Source organism: Trachurus trachurus, assembly GCF_905171665.1.
Source record: "Trachurus trachurus genome assembly, chromosome: 20".
In the NCBI taxonomy this organism is placed as follows: Eukaryota; Metazoa; Chordata; class Actinopteri; order Carangiformes; family Carangidae; genus Trachurus; species Trachurus trachurus.
The window spans coordinates 7,516,948-7,539,355 of record NC_139911.1 but is presented as its reverse complement, the minus strand read 5'-3'; the positions used below and the strand labels follow the sequence as shown (position 1 = coordinate 7,539,355).

The 22,408-nt window shown below is 44.4% G+C and overlaps 1 protein-coding gene across 1 annotated transcript in view; it reads left to right on the top strand.

Annotated features, from left to right (window-relative positions):
* The window catches only part of mmp16a (matrix metallopeptidase 16a (membrane-inserted)), a gene marked incomplete at its 3' end in the record, with an annotated part of 71,422 nt that extends 50,202 nt beyond the window's left edge, over window positions 1–21,220 (top strand). Inside the window, exons 6-10 of the mRNA XM_083995942.1 lie at window positions 1,010–1,227; window positions 10,876–11,014; window positions 15,580–15,730; window positions 16,555–16,670; window positions 20,886–21,220. Coding sequence (XP_083852068.1) covers window positions 1,010–1,227; window positions 10,876–11,014; window positions 15,580–15,730; window positions 16,555–16,670; window positions 20,886–21,220 — 959 coding nt within the window. The remainder of the gene's footprint in view (window positions 1–1,009; window positions 1,228–10,875; window positions 11,015–15,579; window positions 15,731–16,554; window positions 16,671–20,885) is intronic.
* Window positions 21,221–22,408: the final 1,188 nt, after the last annotated feature.

The following is a 22,408-nucleotide window of genomic DNA, read 5'->3' as shown; positions in this document are numbered from 1 at the left end:
TGTTTCATGACTGACAGGGTGGAGTAAGGCGGGGAGGGGGGCGGAGGTTGTCGCTTGTCACATTTGCATCTTTCATATTGCAGTCACCCCGTCCTGCATCTGTTGGCCCCGATCAACACATGGCAACTCGCATCCTGGTTTTCACGGTTACACAGTGTGTTCGTCATGTGTCATCATGTGCTCAATTATTCACATGTACAACCCACACACTCGCCCAGCCTCTCTCTCTGTCTCCCCCCGCTCTGGCCCTCCTGTCATGTCATTCATAAATGATAAATAACACCAATCATTTTATTTTTATCTCGACAGAATATACATTTTTTATTTCTACTCCATTTTTTCCCCTGTTTGATTCATCTAATTATACTTTGCTGAGCTGCATCTCTTGGCAGAGTCAGACGCTGCTTATTGCTTGGCCTCGTCTTGTTTTTCTATCTTCTCCTTCGTCTCACACATCTTTTTTTTCTCCTTTTCCTACAACTCTTTGTTGCCAAATCCCTTCCTTTTCTTTTTCTTTTTTTTTTTTTTTACTTCTTCCTTCACCACACTGGTTCCAGCTCCAGGTGAAACAGCTAAACTTGGCTTCGGCTGCTTGGCTGCTATTTTACAGTTTACATTGTATCGACAGCTTTGCCCCATATGATGTTGCATCATTTTGAAGAAATAGTTGCATTCTGGGTAATACACCTGTTAGCTTTTAATCTGGATTTTCTGTGGTGTAATCCTGTCGGGATACAGACAGAAAATATAGCATTTTGTTTTTTAATAACAACTGTTCTAAAGCTAAAGCATGCAGAGTGCAATGTATTGCAAGCCTGGTGAATAGATGCAGTGGTTCTGCAGTAAATAAAGACCAAACTGAGTAACCAGCTGCTGAGCGCTCAGGCTTGTGCACATTTATTTCACTCGCTTTGATCTGCATTTGTTGCTGTGTTGACATTTATTTCTGGAAGTTTGTATGAGTCTGTATCGCAACCAGTGAGATGTTTTTCTCTTTTCCTTCCTCCAGGGCCTCCTGATAAGATTCCCCAGCCCACTAAGCCTTTGCCGACAGCGCCCCCTCCTCGCTCCCACCCTCCCTCGGATCCCCGCAAGCCAGACAGGCAGACGCGACCTCCGAGGCTGCCCCCGGGGGACAGACCGTCCCATCCCAACGCTAAACCCAACATCTGCGACGGAGGCTTCAACACCTTGGCCATACTGAGGAGAGAGATGTTCGTCTTCAAGGTGAGAGCAGAGGCTGTGATTCAGGAAAAAAAAAAACCCGGGGGGCATTTTCTTGGATGTCTTTAAAGCCAGTCGGTCTTTAAAACCCTTCAGAACAACATGAAACCTGGTTGGATGAGTAGTTTCATAACGTATTCCAAACCAGTGAGATATACCTGAGGAGATTTCTGGCTACAGAGTTTAACTTAATTGACAAAATTAATCCAATAAAAGAACATCTCCTCCCTTGGTTCAGTCCAGCGCAAATGGCCTGTTGGTTTGGAAACCCCCCTGTGGCGGCTGCGAGTGATAGCTGTCGAATGGGTGTATGGATTTCTTCAGAGCTTGGAGGATTACCTAAATACTGTATACAGAGGGTGGGAGCTTTTCTGCTAATCTGCTTCATGTTTTGGTGCAGGACGTGCACGGTGTGGAAAAAACAGATTACTTGGATGTAATGTGAATGATTTTGGTTGCGTTTCTTTTTGAAGTTTTTGTGCACCTTAGTAGAAAAAGTTGCCTGGAACATTTTGGCACGGAGGCCTGTCGCTCGTAGGAATATGGTGGACTCTGCTCTATTAGACTAAAAGTAGCAGCTGTGTATTTTATTGCATAATTAAAGAAGTTATTATGTCTAAAAGGAGCTTGTTCCAGGTTACTTGAGGCTGATGTAGACAGAATTTAGACAAACTGGATATTTTATTAAGGAGGAATGCCACACCGTGTGTGCACAGTGCAAGCACAGTTTCCCCCTCTCTCCCGACGCTCTCGGCCTGGTTTTCATTCCTCACAGAGCAAAAGCACACATGTCCCTTAATGCATCTTTATCCTTGGTCTGAGCTTGTGAGCACAAGACCTTGGCAACATGCAGTAAGGAACAGAGAAAAACCTTGGGGCAACACAAAGCTGTCCTGTGTTCTCCACAGAAAGAGCGCCTCTGATGCCTTATGTGAGTGTGACTGTATTTTTGTGGGGGATATAAATAGATAGTGTTCATTGGTTAAATAAGAGGCTTGTGGAGCCGAGGGAAAAACCCTTTTTGTCGACTGTGCCCCCTCCCCACCACCACCACCTCTCAGCCCACTGTGTTTTTTAGACTTTAAAACAAAACTGAAACCTGGCCTGGACCCAGAGCTGCTACCTGTGGAGGTATTTAACTAAAATTAGACCCAGTTCACATTGTGTTGGAAATAATATCTGCACGTTATGATGGTCTAAATACACAACATGCTGCAGCAGGAGCTCCTGTCCCCTCTTCTTTGGTCCCAGGGCAGCAGTCTGCTGTGATGGACTGATGAGCGTCATGAGATTTCTGCAGAGCTCAGAGGTAGCGATGAGACAAAAAGGACATTCAGCCATCAGCAAACCTTTTTAAGAGTTCAGGAAGTGGAGGAGACCGGGACAGTCGGGCTCAACAACGGATCTATTGTATTAGTTTTGACATTAAACGTGCACGTCTCCGTGCGCCAGCGAATTGTCTTGGCACCGCTTTTCTTTTTTTTTAAAACAATGATTTTTTTTTTGGTAGGGTGAGCAATGCCAGTCCCTCAACATCAGTTTGATGTTGTTTACCTCTAACCTGCTTTATTGATTGAAATCAAATCATGGCTCCCAAGGCCAAAAACCACCAGATAACTCTCCCTTTGAAAGGTTTTATTCTGAAGGAATTGTTTTGGTTTGTAATTCAGGCAAGTTTCCCAAAATCTGATCACTCCACTGACATTAGAGGGGAATGAAAAAGAGCCTCCGATTAAGCGTCTCTCTGATTCGGAGCCAGGAAAATGAGTTTTTTTCTGTCGTTGTTTCTCATCCAATGTGACCGAATCGCCTCGTTTTTGTGACACAATGATGAGCCTGAGACTTCTAAACCAACAAATAATAAAATATCTTACTAACTATATGAAAGCCTCCGAGTGGCCAACTTGTAAATACTCTGCGGCGCTCATGTGGATCTCACTCTTGGCTCCGTCCTTTTCAAGGCTTTGATGAATGTTTCGCCTCCATTGGCTTCACATTTTTTTCCTAAGGTGTAGATGGAAGGAGCAGAGGGATGATTTGTTACCGAACACGTGTAAGCGAGGTTGTAAATCCAGCGAGTTCACATCATTAGGACCACCAGTAACATTAGGACTTGTGCTGATTCGCTCCGCCTTCGGTTCCCTAATCCGCGCCTCAGCCGGTGAATCAAGTGCGGTCGGCGAAGTGAAATCAATAAGGCATCACAGGTTTGACTTGGATTCCCTCGCTTGGTGTGTTTTCACGGGAGGAGCAGGTGGTCCTAATATTTCTTGACTCGCAGCGAGAGCCGAGCCAGATTCCTCCAGGAAGTCTGAGGTATCGTGTTGATGCTCCGCTCTCTCCTGGTGGACGAAGCCGGGCCGACTGTATAAGACAGCTGATCTGGAATCATAATTAGTGATGTTTGTGTTACTGCTGAGCTTGATTTATTCCCTCTGGTCACGCCAAAGGTCTGCTACGTGTGATTGTGAGGCCCCCCGTTTAAATTGACGGCTGACAGTATGATTTACAGCGCGCGCTTCTTCTTGTTTCAGTCTGATTTGAGTTTTTGTCTCTTGTTACTGTCATTCATGAGGCCGGTTTCTCCTCTCGCTTGATGGTCGGATTGATTGTCCGCCTGGTTACTTCGTGCTGTAGGTCCATTTGGCCTGCCCCAGCTTGGCTTTACTCACCATCCTCACTTGATTGTTTTGGAAGAGTCGAGCCCAGTCGGTGCCAAGTCATTATAGCAGACATCTCAGCGGTCTCTCCAGCCCTCGAGGTCCACAGGTGGTCCGGCAAATGTGAAGGCGGGGAAGCTTTGGAGTAAAAGCAAAATGCACCGAGGCCGGGTTTTGTTGGACCTGTCAGAGGTTTGTTTGGCTCGGTGACATGGTCCGGTACAGGACCCAAAGATTTAGATCCACAACTTCAAGATTTTCAAAAGGGGGGGAAAAAATGAAGAATATCTATCATGGTCAGACCCAGACGTATGTTTACAGCAGCCCGACATTTCCTCCTCATCTACTGGTTTATTTGCAACATTAAAGATGCCAATATGTTCCAGTAAGAAAATCCTTCCTGTGCCAGACTCTCATAGCCTTCTCTTAATTGGAGTTAATGACATTAATGATGTGCACCAGGACAACCGCTGAGTCCTCATGTCTCTGACAACAGCCAGAGATCTTCTGTTGCAGTTCATCAGGCGACTGCTGGGAAAACTCTTCCATATGTAGTTAACGCAGCCCTGAAGGTGCTTTTTTTTTTTTTTTACTGCATATTACAGCAGGATATAAAAGGTCATCGTGATCAGTGTCAGTTAATACTAACAAGTACTGTAATCACTCAATCTCATCATTCACATCCATTAGTTTGGGGCTCACACAAGAGACTCATTAATAATAAGAAGAATAAAATCTGTGGCAGATGATGTTTTTCCTGTGGTTCCTGCGTTTCCCTCTGTAATCAGACTCTGGCTTTTTGTTGGTGACATCATCAAAGTTGTCGTATTAAACCCCGCCCAACCAGATCCCCTTTAACTCCAGTGATGAAACCAGTATAAAGGAGGTGAAAGGTCACTGCAGTGAAGGAGCGACGCTGCTCCTCTGGGTAAAATTATTGAAACTACTTTGACTGTTTTAAGTAGAAGACATCAGATGTTAGAGGATCCACTTATTTTAAATTGCAGGGCCACCTGCAAATGTAATATTATGTATATATATCCGATTTCCATATATGACGTATGGGCACAAATGAAATAAAAACACATGAAAATAATACATGGATATTAGACTTTTAAACAATTTGACAGATATCTAGCTTGCCCATAAAGAAATGTTTGTTTATGTAGGCCCGTGTTTGCTTCACATCTTTAATATATACATGGATATAAAATCTGACAACAGTTCACCAGAATTAACCTATACTGTTTAATGTTGTTAACATACAGTATATGGTTGCAACATCTCATACTGTATTAAAAAAAAAACCTATATGTTTTTAACATTCAACTTGTTTTTTGTGTACTGTATGTTATCAGCTTAAACCTTCATAATGTTAATAATATGACATCTCTGATATATACTGTATAATATAAGTGATATAACATTTCTGCGTGGTCACACATGTCACAGACATGAACCTTGGACTGAGTATTGTTCCCACCAACGCTGAGGCTTGTTAATCTACAAAGGCAGGCGAGGAGTCACGCTTGTTAAGGTGGTAGTTTTATAGTAGGTCGTTTTTCTCTCCAGTGAGGTGACGGAGGGTCAGTGAAGGTTCACAGACGACTCTGTTCAGCCGTGTAGATCCAGTGGCACCAGTAAATGTCCCAGTAAAACTGCACAGTTACCACTTTTATGATTGAAGTCACTCTAGGTTCAACTTTCTGTGAACCCAGGAACCATATGTTTCCTCCCTGGTGCTGGATACACAGTCACACTGCATATGCATGTGTATGTAAACAAGTTACCAAGAAGCTACTCCTTTCCCATCATGCTTTGAGTGCAGTAACATGTGGATGTGGAGTGTCAGACATGAGCCGTCGGTTTGTTATGGCATGTTTTCAAGTCTGAATTTGAGTTTCCTCTCCAACAGTCCTAACAGTCAACTCACTGAGAGACACTTCCTTCCATGATATGGACAGATTTAGAGCAAGGGACTCTGGGACGCCCGAGGGTCCCTCGCCGTTCCGGATCGACTACTTGGTGTCGGAGCATCGCTTTGATTTCAACAACCCTTAATGAGAACACAGTGGTCAAGGGAGCGGTGAGCTGTCCGTCCTCCTCAGTGTCTCTGTGCCTGTGACGGAGAGGACAGTGTCTGGGAGCACGTGTAGTGCCACCAGTTTAAGGCTTTTTTAAAAATAAAAAATAAAAAGGTGCAGTTTAGATAAAACAGCTCTTCAATGTCCCACACTGACAGACAGACAGAAAGAAAGGAAGAAACAAAGAGAGGATGACTGATGTCAGAGGAAAAGATCAGCACTCTCATGTCTGAAGCTGCAGCCAGGAGGTGATTATCACAGAGTCTGGGTCTGTCCAAAGGAAACTTCAGCCACCAGACAGCAGGAGCACCGTTTGATTTTACTAACCAGCATGTTCCATGTACTTTTATATAATCTGTGCACAAACCAAAAGAGCTGTTTTAGTCTCATGTTTTCTGAGGTATTGATCCTCTTATCTAACTCTCAGAGAGACTTTCCCTTAATGTCAAACTGTTGCTTTAGACATGAGCATCTGTTTTCCTCCGAGCCGGAGAAGCTTTTGTGCTTCACCTTCTGTGCCGGACGGACGCAGTTATTTTATGGTCTCCAGTCTCCGAATTGCAAATGATAAATCAGTTTTTAGTTGTTTAGTTCTTTTAGTATTCATTTGATCGTGGTTGGTTTTTGGTTGTTTGGAGACATTTCATCCATCTGTGGTGGAGGTTTGAAGCGCAGGAGCATTGTTTTAGGTTGTTTTGTTATTAGCTGGGAAAGTGTATTGAGATATAAAAATATCACTTAAGCTGTGCGACTGCTTTATCATGTTTGCCGTCACAATAACAGAAGTCAACAGCTCTCTGTAGTCAATCATACATGTTTTTCCTCCCCCGCCCCGCTGGGACTCTGGAGCTCCTTCAAAGATGGCAGCAGCAGCGGCGGCGGCGGCGGGAGGCGACACAGTAACACAGGCTGAGATGAAAGTCTTGGGTGTGGCAGTATTTCAGCTTTAGTGGAAAACATGGAGGAAGACTTGCTGACAAGATGAAGACTGTGTGTGACGATAACTTTCCCAGCTAACGCACCCAACATGAGCTCTCATCTCCAACACTGCCAAAACCTGACAAAGGAGAAGGAGCAAAGACGCTGCTGCTAAAAGACTTACTACTCCATAAACCAGTGTGTGAGCTAAATAAATATCTGAAGCAACTGGGAAAGTTTCACTGCAGATGAGCCACGGCTGTTTTCCGTGTAGCTGAAACACCCAAGAAAACACTTCTCTGGTGTCATCACAGTAAATCTCTGTCTGCAGAGACACTGAAGGTGTTGTTGGAGGCTCGGAGGCAGATAGAAGAGACAGGTGGACGTCCCACAGTCCTCAGAGCTGTATCAGTGACCACGTCCTGCACGCTGTCCGCCGGCTAGTGTTGCACTGGTCCTTTAAACTGGAATAGGAGCTGCACAGGTGATATCGCACATCACTGCTGTGGTGAAGTGAGCTGACGGTTCACATGTTCAATGGCTCGGTGCCTTTGCTGAACCTCAAGGGATCAGTTTGCATATAAAATACTGCAGACTGCAGTTTGTTTACATTTGATTAGTTAGAATTTCTGTAACTGAATTTTACCTTTTTATTTAATTTTGTATTATTAGAAAATGTCACCGTTATTAGAAATATTACTTGCGTTTTGCTGCATGTATTGTTCCGGCTGCATATTAGATCAAAGCAGTGGCAGAACGGGGATAAAGATGAATTAAGCACATGTTTTCTGCAGTGGTGCATTATTGTATTCTGATTGAATTGAATTGTGAAGCTCATATCACATCATGGAAACGTGCACATCTGATTGAGCCGCCTGCATGTGGCCGTGCTCGTATCTGTTGGACTGGAACATTAAGCCACATGGATGAACCGTAAAGCTGCCACATTAGAATGAGCGCTAACGGAAAGAGAGAGAGCTGCAGGTTGAAAAGTTGAGCCGCTGTTTATTACCGCCGTGGCCGCGTTTCAAGGTCGTTGCGCGTTATTTACAACCAGAACGGTTTACGTTCACGTTTCCAGTCTATGTGGCAGCCTTCAGTGTGCAATGTGCAGAAAAAAAACACACACACACACAAGTACACAACTGTGCGTGCACACTCTCCAACTAAAACACAAACGCATCATCTGCAGTCGGTTGCCTCAGTGGAAAAGGGGACAGCGTTCAACACTGATCTCAGGCTTCAGGCTCTGAATTATTTACACCTGTGTTCTGCTCTCAGTCACGCCGAGTGTGTACGTCACGTTAACTGAGCGAGAGGTCGGCAGCACAGCCATCCTCACACCACTGTGTGTCATATTATCACCTCTCTCTCACACACACACACACACAGGCTGATCTGAATCCTGCTGATGACGAGGTTTTAGGTTTAACTTCTGTTTTCACAATGAAAACACCAAAAATCACCTCCTTGTCACTGCAGTGCTTCCTGTAGTATCTAGTGTCATTAATATCATTAGCACCTTTTTAATTGCAAAATGATGAATGAAGCAGATGTCAGGTTAATTATCCCTGGTTGATTCTTCTTTATTTCTTCAAGATTCATGTAAAACCTACTATAAGGCTATTGTGAACACATGTATTGAATCTGATGGTCAAAATAGATAATACAGAAACAGTTGAGTGAGGTAAATCTAATCATACTCCTCCAACAAGAAAATAAATAAACAAAATACAAAGAGCATGAATAAGTTAACACCTACTACATAAAATATCAAACAGGATCCAAATAACTGGGAAAAAAAAGTTGGGTGTTTGATACTGGAAAAAAAAATACTGTACAGGAGAAGAAAAATATACATACAAATGATGGATGCAGAGGTGTTGTGGACCTTATCCATCTCTCTAAAACAGATTCTTCCACTCTTCAGAGCTGCTCTTAAAGGTTACCCCTGGTGATTCACTTGATAGATGCACTTTCACCCAAAAATCCCTTTTCACTCCTCAGTCGGCTCTTTGTTGGCATTTTGAAGTGGGATTTGCAGAAACTGATGAAGCTACTAAATACGAGTCCCCAGCTCTGTTAGAGCCCGAATCATCCGTCTTTTATTTAACGTGTGATTGTACGAACTCACTGACCCGTGCAAACAAATAATTGGCACTAAAATATCTCTTGTACGTAGGAGCCAGACCCCCAGGCTGAACATGTTCTCTCTCTTATTGTGGTTGTATTTTCAGTCATTTGATTGACTGAACAACAGCTGTCATAGGTTTATTGCCCTTTATGTTTGTATAATGGGTTTTTTTCCCAATAATCTTTCAAAGTAGCACCTGAAATTAATGTTCTCATCTCTGGGTCCATGTCCAAGTATGTAAATATTACTAAAAAAATAAAAAGGCTACTACATATCAACCCAGCAGCACTTTTCCACTGCAGTGACGTGTTGTACAGTCTTAAATCTAAAGCTCACAACAGCTCGGCCGTTTGCGGGGAAGTTTCTGCACTTTATGTCCTGCTTCACCAGCTTCCTCCAGACAACAACTTATTGGTAGAGACAGTTCGTTGGTGCCGTCCACATTCCTGCAGAGGCGGTATGGTAATTCAGCCTTACTGCTCTGAATGCATTATCATACACCACAGGACTGTATGCATGACAAACCCCGCAATGCCCAGTCCTCACAGAGATTAGAAAACATGATCGAGTTGAGGTTCATTTGCAGCCTCTGCTCAGAACAAACCTGTCGTGATTATATTAGAGGTTCCTGCAGTTGGTGAAGTGGCGGCGGGCTCGTGAAGTTAAAAAGTCTGTTCAGCTGAGCTTTATTTTCAGAGTGGGAGTGGGACGGTTGAGGCTGGAGAAAGAACATTTTCCCTTTTTATGAAGTCAAAAGGATTCAAATGGGTCAGATTTCACAGTTTGATCTGTTTTCAATTATTGGGCCGGGCTGTGCGCTGGAGAAAATGCTGAACAGTTGAAATCTATGGCGGCGAGTATACTAGGTATGGAGGGAGCGGGGAAGGGAGAGGAGGAATTGGAATGAGAGACGAGGGGGAAATGAAGAGAAAGAGGAGGAAGAGTCCAGGGAGAGGGGGAGAGTCCCAGAGAAACAATTGGATTAGACATAGAGAGAGGAGGAGAGCGGTGCAGAGTGTTAGATAAATGGCCTGTTTATTTAGCTTTCACTGTGAATGAGGCAGGGCGTGATGATGTGTTGTCTCTCTCTCTGGCCCTGCGTCCCTTGCCACGAGGTCAGGCTTTTTTGGCCCCGGCGCTCCGTGCGTTCACGAGGCGCAATTGTCCGTTCATTGCCAAAGGGTGGGTCATCTCATGGAGTCCTAATGGCTTTCACAGCTGGGTCTCCCCCCGGCTCGCTCTCTCCCTTTCCCTCTCTTTGTCATCAAGTTTCATCCAACATCAAAAAGACACACCTTCCACTTGGCCGCGCTCACGTTTCCCCACCTCCCCTCCACCCCCAGAAAGGAAATCAGAGACTCTTTGGCTTCTCATAAAGCTCCTGGCCGCCACTTTTCCCAGCATATATGTTCTTGTAAGAGCTGCGGGCGTATAGCGAACGGCCCGGCCCGGCCGCTCGGGCTTTTCCAGGCAACCTGAGAAAGTACACAGGCTATGGATCTTATGAAGGCAACGCGGCTGTCGGAGCAGCAGCTCGAGCTGATTGTCGCTGGCAGGTTTTTTTGTTGTGGGAGCCGCAAAGCAAAAGTTGGCCTGAATTCACCGGTATCAGATGTTATAATCCACCGCCTGCTCCGCTACAATATGCAGAGTTCATTATATATTTCTCCTGCTTCGGGGCAGCGTGTGTTGTTTGGTGTCAAGGAGCTTGGAATTAATTAAAGCTCTAAAAATAAGAAACATTTACACAAACTCTCCTACTGTGTACATGTCTCATCCACTGGGAAAACCTGAGAGAACATATTATAAAGGTAGATTTCTAGTTTCCTCATAGTGTCCCCTTCTTCTCTTCTAGGACCACTGGTTCTGGCGGGTGAGAGATAACTCGGTCATGCCGGGATACCCCATGCTCATCAGCGTCTTCTGGAGGGGCCTGCCGCCCAAGATCGACGCCGTCTACGAGAACAGCGAGGGCAAATTTGTCTTCTTCAAAGGTAAAAGGTTTCACCCTCAACCAATCGTCTTCATCCTGCAGAGTTTGAACCTCTAACCAAAACGTGCACCGTCCTGCTTTACATTACATCGGCGTCTCGTGCCATCTGTCCTGAGTAATATACAGCCACAGGAATTCCTCAATATGTTCAGCATGCATGCCTTTTTTAGCATTCTGCACACATTTTCCATACGTCCGCCTGTAGGAAGGAACAGACAGGGGTGGGGGGTTTATCTTTAATAACTGTATATTATCACGCTCACTGAAAGAACTGCATTGATTTTATCTGTGTGTGTGAGTCCAGTGTAAATCTGTGGAAGATTAAAGTAATGTTTTGCTCACTTGGTCGGAAAATCCGCCATAATCCACCAATTCTGACATTTAATAACGCTAGTGTTAACATCAGTGCCGCCGCTGCTAGTGGTGGTGGTGGTAATATGTTTCGGTTTAAGCCTCGAACTGCTGCTGAACATAATGAGCGTTTGGAGATGACGGTCACGACAGCATCCAAAGAGCTTCACCACTTGTTGTCAGTGTTTTGATGATCCCTGATTCTGATTTCTCTACCTTTCTGAAATGGTTTTCTGTACATATTCAAAATTAGACAAAGTTGGCCCCAGAAAACACAAGAGATTTTAAGCTAATTATGTCTAAAGCCACTTGAAAGAAGCAGCACACAAACACTAGCAGCATTGTAAACTTGCATTCGCATACACTCCGGAGAGGAAAAGTCAAAGTTAAGCATGAGAGAGAGAGAGGGTGTTGATGGAAGGAGACGTAGGTAAGCAATGAAAGTCTGCTGGGATAAAACCTACAAATCTTCACTCAAAGCCATTTCTATTTTCGACAAACAATTCCTGGAAATGCAGACGACTGGTCCCGTGTGCGCCTCAAGCTCTGGAAGTCTGAGCTTCTCCACCCTGCTCCCTTCCCAGGCTGGGATGGCACTCAGATTTAGAAAAATCCTGCCTGCCATTCTTCATCTGAACATGCACAGCTGATTTCCCAGAAGGCCTTATTTCTGCCTCACCCCATTTTGAATAAAAAAAAATTAAGGAGCAAGTTAAGTCAGAAAACAATCTGCAGCAGCACTTGAGGTCCTGGTCCAAGCAGCCGTTTTGAATAACAGCTCCTGGGGCTGATGAATTTGGCCTTAAATGAAGGCAAAGATGGACTCGGCTTTACAGTCTAGTTTGCACTGAAGTTATAGCGGAGCCGCTGATTAGCTTAGCGCTGCGCAGCCATCACAGAGCGGGTCAGGGAGCACACACTGCGAGCATATACATTAGAAAATAGATCCAACATGTGCCGTTCATCCCTACAGCAGCCTGGTGCCAATATTCACTCAGCGTTTCCCTGTTTCCATTCGCCTCTGAATGATCCTGCATATGCAAGTACAGCTCATCAACCTGTTGTCAGCTAATCAGACTGAACGTCTCTGCACAATCACCATTCACAGCTCGGTGACAGCATGCAGCCAGATTACAAGATGTGCATGTAGAAATGTCAGCGCTTGATTGGTGCTTTTTGTGTCAGGGGACAGACAGAGCCGCTCACTTCATTTACCTCATGCGGGCATGTCTGACGGAACTGACTAATGAATATGTGTAGGAGACGGAATGAAGGTCTGGTTTAAGGTAATTTAGAAACGCTACAGTGCCGTCCTGCTTATGTCGTCTGTCCTCTGTGGGCTTTTTGTTTACACATTTGTCAAGCTTTCCATTTTTTGCCTCGACACATTCTGGGTCGACAGCAGCAGCAGCGGATTTAACACTTAAAATACTCCACAATAGCTCCTTGATTTTGCACAGAAGGTGGAGAAATGCAGGTCTCTGCTTTCCAGACGAGGACGACGACTGACGCTATAGCAGATTTTATCAGGGTAGCATTCGATTCCAAGGCTCAGGAGGGGATTTATTATCTAAGACACTTTTATATGTTTTTAATCAGCACCGATGACATTTGTATGAAATATAGTATGTTCATGTTTACATTGACATGAGTCAGAACCTTTATTTCACAGTTAAGAGGCAGATGTGGCTACAGTACAGTAGTTTACTGTGAGTACAGTCATGTTAGACCCTACGCAGTTTTCTAACGTCAGAAGGATCCAACTGAAGGAGCAAGAAAACGATGACACAAAGTGAATCTGTTGCGGCTACAGCTCGGAATAATGTCACATTGATGTTGAATTGAAGTTTCTGCAGCGCCACTGAGGTGAAGGCCGCGTGCACGTTGATGCTAACGCTGCATATCCCAAGCAAAAAGCTCTGACCAGCTGATGGTCCACATTAGAAACAGCACATCAGCACATTCACAGTGTTAAACAGGTGTTTTCTAACACACTCTCTGACCTGTAACTCAACATAACTGTAGTTAACAAATGACACGCTTCTTGCCTTTGGAAATAGAACAAGTTTATCACTGTAGGTAGTGAACTAGTTCCCAGGCTGGAGCTCATCACACTGTTACACTTCTATTTGTGGTTTGGTACAGACTTTAAAAAGAACCTCTTGAGTGAGTGATTGTGGCTGTTTTAGTGTGTGCAGAAAGAGTACGTTGATGAATCATATGGTTTGTTTTATTACTCCACATGCACATCATCTGTCTGTACAGTGTGTAAATGTGTGCATACTGTATGTGTGTGTGGCCTGAGAATAGAGGAGGAGGAGGGGGGTATCTTTTTGGAACAAATCTCCATCCCATACAACAGTCTTTATACACTCTTCATGGATTAGTCATTACACTGCAGCAGATGCTGGAGCTGCCGCTACATCAAAGCAGCCCTCCCAGCTCTGAAGATGAAGCCAGACTTTTATACAGGAGGGGTGGAGTGGAGGGTTGGGGGGTGGAGGGGTTCTGCAAGTCAACTCTAGTTTAATAAGAAAGAGAAAACAGAAAGGAGAATCCTATTTTATGTTGGATAGAGAGAAAGAGCAGTGCTTCCAGTAATCTCCGCTCAGGATTCTTTCTTTTTCTTTTTCTTTTTCTTTCTGTGTGAATTAAGCTGAACTCTTTCTGGGGATGGGAAACTCTTTTAATCAGGGTGTGGTGTGTATGTGTGTTTGTGCATGTGTGTGTGTGTGTGTCAGGGCTACAGGAACCATGACCCAGAATGAGTAGAGCATTGTCAGAGAAAGAGGTGAAATGACAGGAATTTCCTGGGGAGACCACTGCAGGTCCTCCCCTCCCCTGATTTACATTAAACCAACACCCTCTCTGACTGTTCCTCCACCCTGCTGCCCCTCACTGGAAACACTTGGCTAGGGATACGTTATTTCACACCCATTATTCCTGTTTGTTAAAGACATAGTTGCAGGTCACAGTGCAGGAGTTCCCGTGCACAGTCTGGAGTTAAGTTTGTATGAATTTCTCAGACAGCTCAGTCAGTTCGTCCTCTGATGTGCTGAAATCTCTGTTTTCTCTGGAAGAAAGTTGTTTATGCTCACAAATATCGATCAAATATGTTCAGAAAAACAAGTTTTATGTTGTCAGTGCTGCGGTTTATCTGTCGTTCAAACATTAAACATGCTTCATTAAAAAGGCTGATTACATACACACGGCTTAATGTTGTGTATTTATCTCCCGTCTACAAAAGGCTCCAGCCTCCTGCCCTCAGCCTCTTCATCTTCTGCTCTGCTTAGTTTTAATATTTATGAGTTTAGACAGATTTATTTGTGTCAGACATTAATGAAAGACTGTGTATAAACCTTTTTCTACTTGACACGTATAATCATCTTCATAGTTTTTCTGTAAAATATAGAAAAAATTACAGCTTTAGGCTTCGGTCCAATGATTAATCAAATAAAAGGAACAAAAAAAAAACATCTGTGACGTGAGTCAGCAGAGTGACAAGACAAAATATTCGATAACCTTTGTTTTTCCTCTTTCTCCGACTTCGTCATCCCACCTCATTCTTGTCGTTTTTCCTCGCGACGCTTCCCTCCCCCGCTTCCTCCCAGTCCGCCCGCACCCCAACCAGTGACGAAGACGAGCGCTTCCTGGGGTCGCGCGGTGTCAGAAACGTGCTGCGTAACCTAATCGCTGCACAGGAAGCGAGGGAGAGAGGTTTACTGAGAAAAGAAGGTGGAGCAGGGGAGCGAAGAAACAAACAAAGAAAACTCACAAAATCGAATAATATTAAAGAAATGACATGATCTCGAATATTTCCTCACAAACTTTCCTCAGCTTCCTGCAGCAAGAAAACTTAAAAAAGATATTTTAATGTGAATGTTTAGTCACCACATGGGTTGCTGCTGCTTTTTATAATCTCAGCTGAACATCTACCGGTTCAGTGTGGCAGCAGTGAACAGTTCAGTACCTCTGAGCAAGGGCAAGGAGAACTTGTCACCGCATCTGTGTCCTATCTATTTTAAAAGAGCGAAGCATCAACATCAAATGCTGTAATACAAGGCAACAGGTTATTGCCTGCCATTTGTTACAAGGCTCGTGTCTGTCCTTGCTAAATCTGCCCTTCTCCTGCGCGTATCTCCTGGAGGGTAATCCCTGTCGTTACTCGTCCTCCTTCTAATTTATTTCCCTCGTCTTTTTTCTTCTCATGTGCAGGAAAACAGTTCTGGGTGTTTAAGGACACGGTGATGCAGCCTGGATATCCCAAGGACATCACCCAGTTCGGCCACGGCATGCCGGCCCAGTGCATCGAGACCGCCGTGTGGTGGGAGGACGTGGCCAAGACCTATTTCTTTAAAGGGGACAGGTGGGTGCAAAGAGCTCGAGACACCTTTAAAAAAACCATTAAAAAAACTGCCCTGCATCTAATTGAACTTTATGTAAACCCACCAACACTGACTTCACAGTAGCACCGTTTAATCTGTGCCATGTGTTTTTTGTTTTTTTATTGTTCTTATACTTGAAGCTGAGGATGTTTTGTTGTTTTTGTTGTTAACAAATCCCATGAAAAGACTAAACCCACTAAAAAGTCCTGTGATATATCTTATTCCTCGGAGCCGCAGAGCTCTATTGTTTCCAAAAACAATTAAAACACATCATCGAGCCTCGCTGTTGCTCTGGGTGACATGTTCTTTCATTACCATGAACAACACACTGTAGTTTATTTTGACTCAGACCCACACATTGTCCTGTTTTTAGAGATTTACGTCTCCGGACTCGGAGCCGAGAGCCGCAATCAGACATGAGGAAACGCTAAGAGACGGACTGACTCACTGTTGTTTTGTTGTTTTGTTGTTTTTTTTTTCTTGCAGGAAATGTCGACAATATAAAAAATACATCACCAGACATGTCACATTTTGGTTAAACCGTGAACTCAGCCCTGATTTTTATTCTGGGTGTTTTGACAATAGCGGCTTGAAAACATAAAACCCACTTCAGCGCCTCTGTTTTGCCACAGTTTTCATTCAGTTTAATTCAGATCCACTCGTCCATGGGAAGCTCTTAATCTGCCATGCCGTATTGAGACGTTAGATATGAACACAAACAACCATCTGTTATCATTTTCAACCTATCATAAACATACAGAACCTGCTTTTGTCTTCCCGCGGCTCATCATTTGTTCCTGTTTAGGTACTGGCGCTACAACGAGGATGTGAGAACCATGGACCCCGGCTATCCTAAGCCCATCTCAGTGTGGAGAGGTGTGCCTGACTCGCCACAGGGGGCCTTCGTCGACAAAGCCAATGGTACGGTTTGTCCTGCCCGATACTCTGCTTTGGCAACAACAGCGCGGTTCATGAGCCAGGCAGCATTGATTTCAGCTGGTCACTGGCACACGCTGCGGGGAAGTAAACCAGGGTGGCATCGATTGAAATTTGCCCCAGTTACCACACTGAGTCTTAGTGGGTGGCACACTTCCATACATGCAGCAGCAGCACCGGGGGAAACACATTGATTCAGAGTGTTTGTGTTACTTGAAATGAAAAATGAAAAGAGGTCAGTTTATCTAAAAAAAAAAAAAAAAAAGCCTCTTTTTCAATTGTTTCACAATCAAACTGTTCCACAATCCTGCTCAGTGAGCCATGAGACCCAGTTGGAGCAAGTCTGTGGAAAGCAGAAAGGACAGGACCACCGCTGGGCGCCCATTCCGGTTTAAGCCAGTTGGGCCTCGCCGAGGGTGGGGAGGCGGGTTTTTTACACCTCGCAAAGCGCTCGCCCATTGGTCGCTTAGATAACGCGAAGGGGAGAGCAGCTTTTCCCATTGGATGGCTCCTACCAGGTGGGCCCGGACCTGGTCTTGGCAGCTCCCGGGTTGGAAAAAGCAGGACAGGTGGTGCCGAACGCTCGGGCCATCTGTGTCCCGGCTCCGCCGCCAGATCCATGCCCGGGCGTGTCTGCCGGTGAGGCCAGGTGGAGCGGGCATCAATCAGAGCATGAAGGGTGGATTGATATCCAAAGGGGACGAGGAGGAGGAGTGTGTATGTGTCTGTGTGTGCGTCGCATGTATTTCCACTCTGGCCTGCGTTTGTTTGGCTGTTTGCAGAGACACTGTGTCAAGCGGCACGCTCATAACGCTGACCCAGATAAGCAGACATAATTGAGTATACTGAGGCTGATGACCGTGTGTGTGTGTGTGTGTGTGTGTGTGTGTGTGGGAACGTGTTTCAGAGCGAGGGCCCCAGGGCAATGTTGACCTGGCTCTAACCCACAATAGCTCAGCCTGTCTCACCTCTCACCCCTCCACCACAGGACTTCACTGTACAGTCACTGTGTGTGTGTGTCTGTGTTGCTACATCTGGCTCTGTGCTGTCTCCATATAACCACAATTTCACTTCATTTGTGTTAAATGTTGGAGAAAAGTGTGGAAGAAGCCGCTGCCAGCACGGAGCCACAAGAATCCCCCATTTTCTTCTGCTAATCACAAAACTCAGCCGAGCTCCGATCGAAAGTTTCAAGGGCGTTGTGCGTCGAGAGAGGTTTGTGTTTCATGGCCGACACAACCACAAGTTGCTCTGGATGTTAACCGTCCAGGTTGTGAGTAAGGAGCCATGAGATTTGATTGGAGACCTGCAGAGTCGTTTTAATGTTTGCTTTCAATATTAAGACTCTGTGCCGTCAGTGTGGAGCCAGAACTGGGAGGCTGTTAGCTTAGCCTAGCATAAACACAGGAGGAAACAGCTGATCTAGCTCCCTCCAGAGTGCAAAACTTACTCTGACAGTAAATCTAACACTTGCTTCTTAACATCTACTGTCAGATCTGTTTAATCTGCTCTGCTCAAAAAAGTTTTTTGAGCAAGTAAAGTGCAGTACTAAGCAAAACAGTGTGAACAACACAGTGTCTTAAACTTTAAAGTTATTCAAGGACGTTTTAACAGCTCTTGAAATACATACTGTATGTGCAATTTCCAAATTGTTAAAGGGACAACGAGGAGTTTCTATTCGGTTATAAAAAAGTCTCACGTTAATGTGGATGAATCTCCGCTACCCGCACTTGTTAATGGGCCCATTTTCGATAAATATATCGATCTGTCTCTATCGTTATTTTGTTATTATTAGTGGTGGCGGAAATGCTGGTCGAGCCGACCAGCGTTTCCTTCGTGGCGAGTTATGAGAATAACGCCGCAGAATCGCCGTTTATGGTGGGAACTACGACGGTAACTGAACCTCTTTGAACCTCTGACTTTAATTATTGATGAATGAAAACATGAGTCTGTCTTGCGCCGGTCGTAAGAAATGTACGGTGTGCGCGGAGGCTCATAAATGTAGTGTGAAAACGCTTCGCTTTTCCAAAACTCCTCGTTGTCCCTTTAAATGACTTTAAAGATCTCGTGATGTGATTTCTTTCTGATTATACATTAGTTGCAAAATGTCATTCGCACAGGAACACACGCTGCTGGACCAATAACTCAACAACTACAGTACAGACCAAAAAAACAAAACAAGAATTTACAGCCAAGATCTGTCAGAGCTACTCAAAACAAATCACTTGTATGAGATAAGTGTTTCAGATGAACGCTGCAGTCCTCCTCAGAGTACTCTGTGACCCCTGTCGTTTCTCTTCTGTGCTGTTTGATCACTTCCCCCTCCCACCCAGATGAATCCTCCTCGCCTCTGAAACATCTCCTCCTTAAGTGATTTAAGAAGCTCTGGCCTTGTTCCCTCTCAGCTGTCTCACCGCCTGACGTGAAGTTTAGAGTGTTTCCCTCCCTCAGAGGACGACCAGAGCGCGCATGAATAATAAATCGCAGGAGACAAGGTGTAAACGGGGCCAATGAGGAAGAGCTGGGAGAGCCTGAGAAATCAGCCTGAGTTTTACACACTGTTCGTGTGCGGTTCCCCGGCAAGCATTGCAGGGACAGGCGGCGATGTTTAATGTCAACACTTCGGCACAGGAAGACAGACTTTGACATTTTATTTAACCAGCTTTAATCATCTATTAATTAGAAAACACGTTTTCATCACTTGTATTGTTTTGTCTTAAATCCCTGCCACAGCCAGAAGACATTCAGTCAATTATCACATGACTAATACAGCATCGCATTCTCATTTTCAAAGTTTTTGGCATTTTTCGCTTGAAAAAAAAAACAACAAAAAAACAATTGAAATGATTATTTGATAAAAAATAGTAATTATATTTCCATTTATCAGCACCTCTAGTGTGAAGAGAAGTGGTTTTGCTTCTGTCACCACCACTGTCATTGTGCTCTCCTCACAATCAAAGACAGAAGCTCAAGTGCTATTGAAATGATCCTCAGTCAGTTTTCCCTCTCGAGGCGCCGCATCAAAAAACTAAAGAGCGTCTCACTGCGTAATGTATTAATTTGTGTGGCATTGGGAGAATTGGCCACACATTCCTGTGTAAAAAAAAAAAAAACGGACTCTTGTGATTTGAAGAGCAAAGCACCACAGCAGCTTGTGTTTCTCAATGACATTTGTTTGTGCTGTTATGTGTTGTGGAGCTGTGTGGGGTTTTTTTGGCTCCTGTGAGTTTCCCCTTATTACGACCAGATATAATTAGTCCTGAGGGGACGGTCCCACAGACACCGTTTGTGGAGCGCTTCGAGGTGACCCCGTTTATTTTCCTGTGAAGATGAAAAGGGGGGGAGAAAGTTTGTTCAATATTTCAATTAGAAAGAGAATGAGTTTGAAGTGAGCTGAACTACACCCTGCTTGGCAGACATGTGAACAACCTCCAACACTTGACAAACTGCCTGCCAGGAAAAGTCAATCAACCCATTTCGCTTTGTTGTTGTGAGGTGTTTATCGGGAATTATTGGACAATTTTTTGGCTCATTTGTCTCATTAGTGCTAGAAAATGACCCAGAAAGGCTCCAGACCTGAGATCAGTCCTGAAACACACAGGTATAAATCTAAGCCGCTGGTATTTTAATGAGCTATTTCCTCGATTTCACGTTTAAGTGCTGTATGTGTATTTTCTATTGTTACTTTACAAATAACATTTGCCAGAGAAAGATGTTACATATTTAGATTTAACTACCAAACTGTATACAATTAAATCTCTTGTCATACATTTGCTGAAGGACACACTTACACCTAGTGACCTCCCATTGTTTTATCCAGTTTATTTTAAAAACACAGTGATAGTTTATTGTCCAGTGACAGTTTATAATGAACCAGTTTATTAAGTTGCTGATTTATTTCTATCATTCAGCAGCTCCAGGTTGTGTTAGTTCATTGTGACATCAGTAAGAAAACACATACAAAGACAGGAATGTGCTAAAAATTCAGAAAACAACTTCATCAATTTGACAACACATGCTCTGCAAAAACTCACAACACCTGCAAATACACTAACGCCGAGCACATGCATTATCAGACAGATTGATGAAGTTGTTGTTGAAGTTGCAGAGCATTGATCACTCAGGGCCACCGTACAGTAGTTCCAGGTGAAACAGAGCACACACTCATCCTCACACACTCTTCCTCTCTGTGTGTTTCAGGTTTCACCTACTTCTACAAGGGGAAGGAGTACTGGAAGTTCAACAACCAGTTCCTGCGAGTGGAGCCGGGCTACCCGCGCTCCATCCTCAAGGACTTCATGGGCTGCGAGCTGACGCCCATCGACCCCGCGCGCCCGCCGACCGACGACGGCAACACGGACGTGGTGATCGAGCTGGACAACGAGGCCAACACGGTGAAGGCGGTGGCCATCGTCATCCCCTGCGTGCTGGCGCTGTGCCTGCTGGTGCTGGTCTACACCGTGGTGCAGTTCAAGAGGAAGGGAACGCCGCGCCACATACTGTACTGTAAACGCTCCATGCAGGAGTGGGTCTGAGACGTCGCACACACACACACACACAGACAGACAGACGACAGGGTGGGAGGAGGAGAGACTGGTGAAAACAGGATGACGCCCCCCCCACCTCCCCCACACACACACACTTTGAAACACAGAGGAGGACAAGTGGACTTTGGACATCTTTAGTACAACACACAGCCACGCCTCCTCTGTTTGGGGTGATCTGACCTGCAGAAACAGCCTGTCTGTCGGCAGCCCTCGGACCTACAGCTGACTCTTACTGTACAACCCCCCACCCCCCGGCCTTTTTAACAAACGGGGGCAGAGAGGACAGTTTGAGGGGGGATATTTGCCTGAAATGACCTTCAGTCCCAGTCAAAGAGGGAAAAAAAAAGAAAGGAAAAAAAGAAACAGGAAGGTCGGCATCACTTTGTATCTCAGACACTTGACTTCTTGTCCCCTTCCTCTTTTTTCTTTCTCTGCCCGACTGCTCTTAATCCGAGTGAGGACTTTCAGGGGGACGCGCTCTCTTCCCACAGGGCACACTGCATTTCATCCGTCATATCAGGTTGTTGAGTAAACAACGCTTTTCTATTCTCTGATCTCGGTGCCCCTCGTCCACTTCATTCTGCAGTCAAAAGATAAAAGTCTCAGATAAACCACTTAATTACATAAACAGTCCTCAGTCCTGTTTCTTTTCTTTTTTTCTCCTTTTTTATGTTTTTTTTATGTCTAATTTTTTAAAAATCTTATTCTTTTAGAGAAAGAAGGTCCTCACCGTTCCCTTTAACACGCTCCTGAGGAAGAGACCAAACGAAACCAAATAAAATCTATTTCTCTCCAAAGAGGATCACATTTTATTTTCTTTCCTTTTGTTCTCATTTCAGTTCATCCTTCCTTCCTTCCCTTCTCTGGATCCTTGCAGCGATTAAGAGTCGGGGAGCTCTGACTGTTGTGGCAGTCTGTTCGAGACAGGGGCCAAATTATTCTGCAATATTTTAACTCGCCTTAATTATAGATCATACTACTTGTGCTTGGTTTTGCTGTTTTCTCTGTTTTGTTTTGTTTTTTCTTATTTGTTTTATTTTATTTTATTTTTTTGTATACCGCTGTTTTTTTTGTTTGTTTGTTTGTTTTTTGTTTGTTTGTTTGTAATAGAAGCTAATTGAGTGCTTCTTGTGATTGGTATTTCTGGATTTTATTACATTACCCAGAGTTCTCAGC